The 5,050-nt window shown below is 49.8% G+C and overlaps 1 protein-coding gene across 6 annotated transcripts in view; it reads right to left on the bottom strand.

Annotated features, from left to right (window-relative positions):
- The window catches only part of rnf123 (ring finger protein 123), a 54,491-nt gene that overhangs the window by 2,644 nt on the left and 46,797 nt on the right, over positions 1-5,050 (bottom strand). For all 6 annotated transcript variants that reach the window (XM_008408234.2, XM_008408231.2, XM_008408233.2 and 3 more), the window contains 2 exons: positions 3,383-3,588; positions 623-717 (listed from right to left, as the gene is read on the bottom strand). In XM_008408234.2, the coding sequence (XP_008406456.1) occupies positions 623-717; positions 3,383-3,588 (301 nt within the window). The remainder of the gene's footprint in view (positions 1-622; positions 718-3,382; positions 3,589-5,050) is intronic.

Raw genomic sequence — 5,050 nt, 5'->3', positions numbered from 1 at the left:
ACCAGAACCAGCCAGGACACCGCACTGGAACCGGACCAGAACCAGCCAGGACACCGCACTGGAACCGGACCAGAACCAGCTAGGACACCGCACTGGAACCGGACCAGAACCAGTTCGAGACCCTCAGGTTCTGTTAAAGGTCAAGCAGACACTCTGCAGGCTGTGGAGCTGCTGGTTCTGCTGTCCTGGTGACACCAAGCAAACACATAACTCTGTGTGTGTGTGTGTGTGTGTGTGTGTGTGTGTGTGTGTGTGTGTGTGTGTGTGTGTGTGTGTGTGTGTGTGGATATTTTTGTGCTCCTGTTTACCTTCATTAATTCTCTGATTCACAGAGCGACCTTGAGCTGCTGATGACATCATGAATATGCTAATTAAGAGTGATGTCACAGATTGGGATAATGAGAGATGAACTATGAACATGAACTGATTCCGTTGAATTGATAAAACCTAATCTAAGACCTGGACCCGTCACTTCCTGAGGAACAGGACAGGAAGTGACCTGTCCTGTTCCTCAGGACAGGTCACTTCCTGTCCTGAGGACGTGACCTCAGGACAGGACGTGACGTCAGGACAGGAAGTGACGCATGACAGGAAGTGACCTCAGGACAGGAAGTGACCGTACCGCTGTGGAGGCGGCGGCCTGCTTGGACTCCTCGGTGAGGAACTCCAGCATCTCCTCCACCTTCTGCTTCTCCTCCAGGCTGATGTAGTCGGTGTCTATTGGCAGAAAACAGAGTCAGGTTGAGCAGAACCAGAACCAGAACCTTCAGAACCTCTGGTGGTTCTGATGGGTCACAGCCTCAAATACCAGCAAATTTATTGTTTCTGCTTCTGGGTTAACTGAAGGTCAGAAGAAAACCTGCTGAAGCAGCAGAACCGGACCTCTGCAGGCGGTTCTGGTCGGGCCTAAGGACCCGCAGAGCCGGACGGAGGCTAATGGCCTCCTCTTTTAGTCTCCTCTCTGTGGACCCTACAGGCAGAACCAGGTCCTGAATCCAAAGCAGTTTGGTCTACAGAACCACAGAGAACCGAGCCGGGAGATTCTGGTCGTCCCGGCATGAAGAAGCAGATCTCCGGATCAAACACTTGAAAACAATGCCCAGATGTTTCTTGGTGTCTGGAAAATTAGCCGTTTCAAAAACCTCTAGCATATCGCCAATCAGCAGACACTGCGCCGTTGCCTGGCAACCCCAGGGAAGCCCAGCTCGTTGCCAGGCAACCAGAGTGAAACCCCAGAAAAGACTTTGTCGTCTCACCATCCAGAAACCACCGCCTGCATTCTAGTTGGTTCTCCAGGAAGCTCCACTAATGCTTGTCAAAGATGTACGGTTGTATAATCGCATGTGTTGGCAGCCATTTTCAGGTGCGAGTGTAAACAATGAGTTGGGGGCGTGGCCAGCAGCAGCTTATTTGGATTTAAAGTGACAGACGCCCTAAAACGGCTCAACATGAACTGAGCAGAGCAAAATCTGATTATCCAAGAAAAATGTAACCAACATGTTTTGTGTAGGCCGTAGACGGACCGAACAAGGTCAGCTGCTCTTGGAGAACCGGACCGGGTCAGAACTTTGGTTTAATCCCAGCAGAAAGGAGAGAAGTTCCCCTCTTCACGAGAGCCTTCCTCCTCCTCCTCCTCCACCCAGTTGATGGTGTTCGATCGGTGTCTCCATTTCCTCCCTCAGAGGCTCGTGTTTCTGCGGTGAGCTGACTGCGCCTCCTCTGAGCCCTGATAGTGCAGAGCTGGCCGGCTGCCAGGCTGATGTTCTGAGGGAACCGATTCCCGCTCTGTGACAGGATGCAGGCAGAACCCAGGGAGCTGGTTCTGCAGGTTCTAACGGTCCTGAACAGAACCAAGATGTTCTCCACCTGCAGGAGCATCGTTCGGTCCATGTGGCCCGGCGCCATCTGACAGCCGGACCGTCTGACTTCCACATGATGCTCTGGAGGGTGGTCATGGAAACTGCTGGTGTTCCCATGGCAACGGAGGAGGATGCTGTGGCAACCAGAACCCCCACCTCATCTGGCAACAGTAAACACCACAGAACCACTGAGAACGGTTCTGTCCAGGTCCAGAAAGACCTCAGATTTCACCTCATTATCAATTCATGTATTGGTACAATTTATCAATCCATCAGGATAATCAATTAATCGTGATTAATCGATTACTGAAATAATCAACAACCATCAGGTGGCTGTTTTCCCACCTGGTGGTCCGGTAAACAAAACTGCAACATTTGTCCCATTGTCAGCTGTTGCTAGGTAACGGCGGAGCTCTGCTGGGGTTGCTAGGTAACGGCGGAGCTCTGCTGGGGTGGCTGGGTAACGGCGGAGCTCTGCTGGGGTTGCTAGGTAACGGCGGAGCTCTGCTGGGGTTGCTAGGTAACGGCGCATACCCTGGTGATTTGTGACGTTCCATTCCAGAGGGTTTTGAAACGGCTCGGTTTCTAGACACCAAAAGAACATCTGGGTGGTTTTTCTGAGACCCAAAGAACAAAAACGTTCAAAATGAAAAGTTTGCACAAAAACCTCTGAAGACGCTGAGAGCAACTTCCTTCTTCACCGAATGGAAACTAAACGGCGGCATCAGATTTTAGCGGTTGGACGGTTTCTCTTTAAAGAGCAGGAGCCATTTCTGCTGCTAGCGCTAGGCTAGCATGTTAGCTTTGGTTGGATTTACCCAGAATGCCCTGCRCTGTAGTCCACTTCCTGCTTTTGGAGCGGTCTCTGGTCCGCTTGGCGTTCATATTCAAACCAATCAGAGTTCACTTTGACCGAACCCAGACTGAGGTTTGGAGGACCAGAGGTCAGAGGTCGATCAGCAGTCACACCTCTCAACCGATCCGAGGCTGCAACTAACGATTATTTCAGTTACTGATTATTGTATTGATTAGTCCAACAATCAATCAGATAAATTCTAAAGATTTTTCATTTAACCATTTAAACCTTTTTGTACAATGTTAGAAATACAATAAAAAATAGAAATGAAATAATTAAATTCCTCTTTAAAATGAAACCAAACTTTTATTGTCTCGCATTCCTTTAGTGAATTTTAACTGGGTGAAACTAAAACTGCCACTTTCAGAGTTCAGAGCAGATTTACAGACATGAGGTCTGAAATGTTAGCACAGCTTTGGCTTAATTGCTGCTATGAACTTGTTGTTTTTCCAGCATTTGCCTTTTTTTAGTCCTGCATACTTCAGATTAATCAATTACTAAACTTATTGACAATTATTTCAATATCTGATTAATAATTTCAGCCCTAAAACAAGCTGGACTAAACGGCTAAAGGTCGACCTGAGAGCACAGAAGCTGAAGGAAGACGAAGTTCTGGTGGAACTGATTCAGAACCGGCCCAGTTCCAGCAGAGCGTCGGTGGACTCACATGCATGCAGGGAGAAGTGTTTCCTCTCTGAGGCGCCCCCAGCAGCCAGAGGAGCCGCCGGCGCCGTAGAGGGACCCGTAGGCCCGGCTGCGGGCCGGCCGGCGGCTGTGGGCCCGGCGGACGCTGCTGGTTCCCCCAGGAGGTGCTGGATGGAGTGGAGCTGGAAGCAGGGGTCCGAGAGGAGGACGGAGGCAGCTCTGGACGTTCTGCAGAGAAGAGCACGAAAACGTTTGATACCAGCAGAAATCCCACTGAACGGGTCGGACTTTCCTAACCAGTTTCCAGAAAACACGAGTCAGAACCAGGCAGAACCAGTTAGAACCTGTTAGAACCAGGCAGAACCAGTTAGAACCACTCAGAACAAGTTAGAACCAGTCAGAACCAGGCAGAACCACTCAGAACCAGTCAGAACCAGGCAGAACCACTCAGAACCAGGCAGAACCAGGCAGAACCAGGCAGAACCACTCAGAACCCAGGCAGAACCAGTCAGAACCAGGCAGAACCACTCAGAACCAGTCAGAACCATTCAGAACCAGTCAGAACCAGTCAGAACCAGTCAGAACCAGTCAGAACCAGTCAGAACCACTCAGAACCAGTCAGAACCAGGCAGAACCACGCAGAACCAGGCAGAACCAGGCAGAACCAGGCAGAACCACTCAGAACCCAGGCAGAACCAGTCAGAACCAGGCAGAACCACTCAGAACCACTCAGAACCATTCAGAACCAGTTAGAACCACTCAGAACCACTCAGAACCATTCAGAACCAGTTAGAACCAGGCAGAACCAGTCAGTATTTTTGTTCTAGTTTAAATAAGTTAGTACATTTGAAAAAGGACCAAACTGAGAACTAACCATCTACTCTCTGCTCTAACCGACAATCCAACATGGCCGCCATGTTGGTTTAAAGTGCTAGTTAGATTAGAGCTAATCCATCTTCATTGGATTATTGTTACTTATTTTCAATATTTAAACTATTTTCCAGATCCGCTTAATAAATTAACATGTTTGTATCTTTGAGAGGATGAACTCGCATAATTATGTCGTTATTATGATATTAGTTGAAAATAATCACAAAATGGCGACATCATGGTTTATTGCAATAATTTCTGGGTCAGTTTATCGGCCGGTAAAGTCCGTTACGGTGACGGGCCGGTTCCGATCGGAGGGTCGTCTTGGGTCCGTCAGCAGTGGAGCCATCTGAGGAAGACGATTCCTCTTCATCTTCATCTGAACCTTCCCGCTGCGCTCAGCTCCGTTTGCAGCTTTGCTCTCATTAAGCCTGATTATTCAGCCGCACTTTGTTAACAAGACGCTGCTGTGCATGAATATGAATCTCCACTGTGGGACCCCACTGTGGGCTCCCACTGTGGGCTCCCACTGTGGGTTCCCACTGTGGGCTCCCACTGTGGGTTCCCACTGTGGGCTCCCACTGTGGGCTCCCACTGTGGGCTCCCACTGTGGGCTCCCACTGTGGGTTCCCACTGTGGGTTCCCACTGTGGGCTCCCACTGTGGGACCCCACTGTGGGCTCCCACTGTGGGCTCCGAGCTCCTCTGGAAGCCTTCAGGTCAGCTCCTTCACAATAAAAGCTGAGAGTCGAGGAGGAGCTTCAGTGGAGAACAGGAGCTGATGAAGATGATGAAGATAACTGTGATGAAGATGATGATGA

This window comes from Poecilia reticulata, linkage group LG5 (genome assembly GCF_000633615.1).
Source record: "Poecilia reticulata strain Guanapo linkage group LG5, Guppy_female_1.0+MT, whole genome shotgun sequence".
NCBI classification, from domain to species: Eukaryota; Metazoa; Chordata; class Actinopteri; order Cyprinodontiformes; family Poeciliidae; genus Poecilia; species Poecilia reticulata.
The sequence above is the reverse complement of the archived record's forward strand: the minus strand, read 5'-3'. Positions and strand labels throughout refer to the sequence as shown.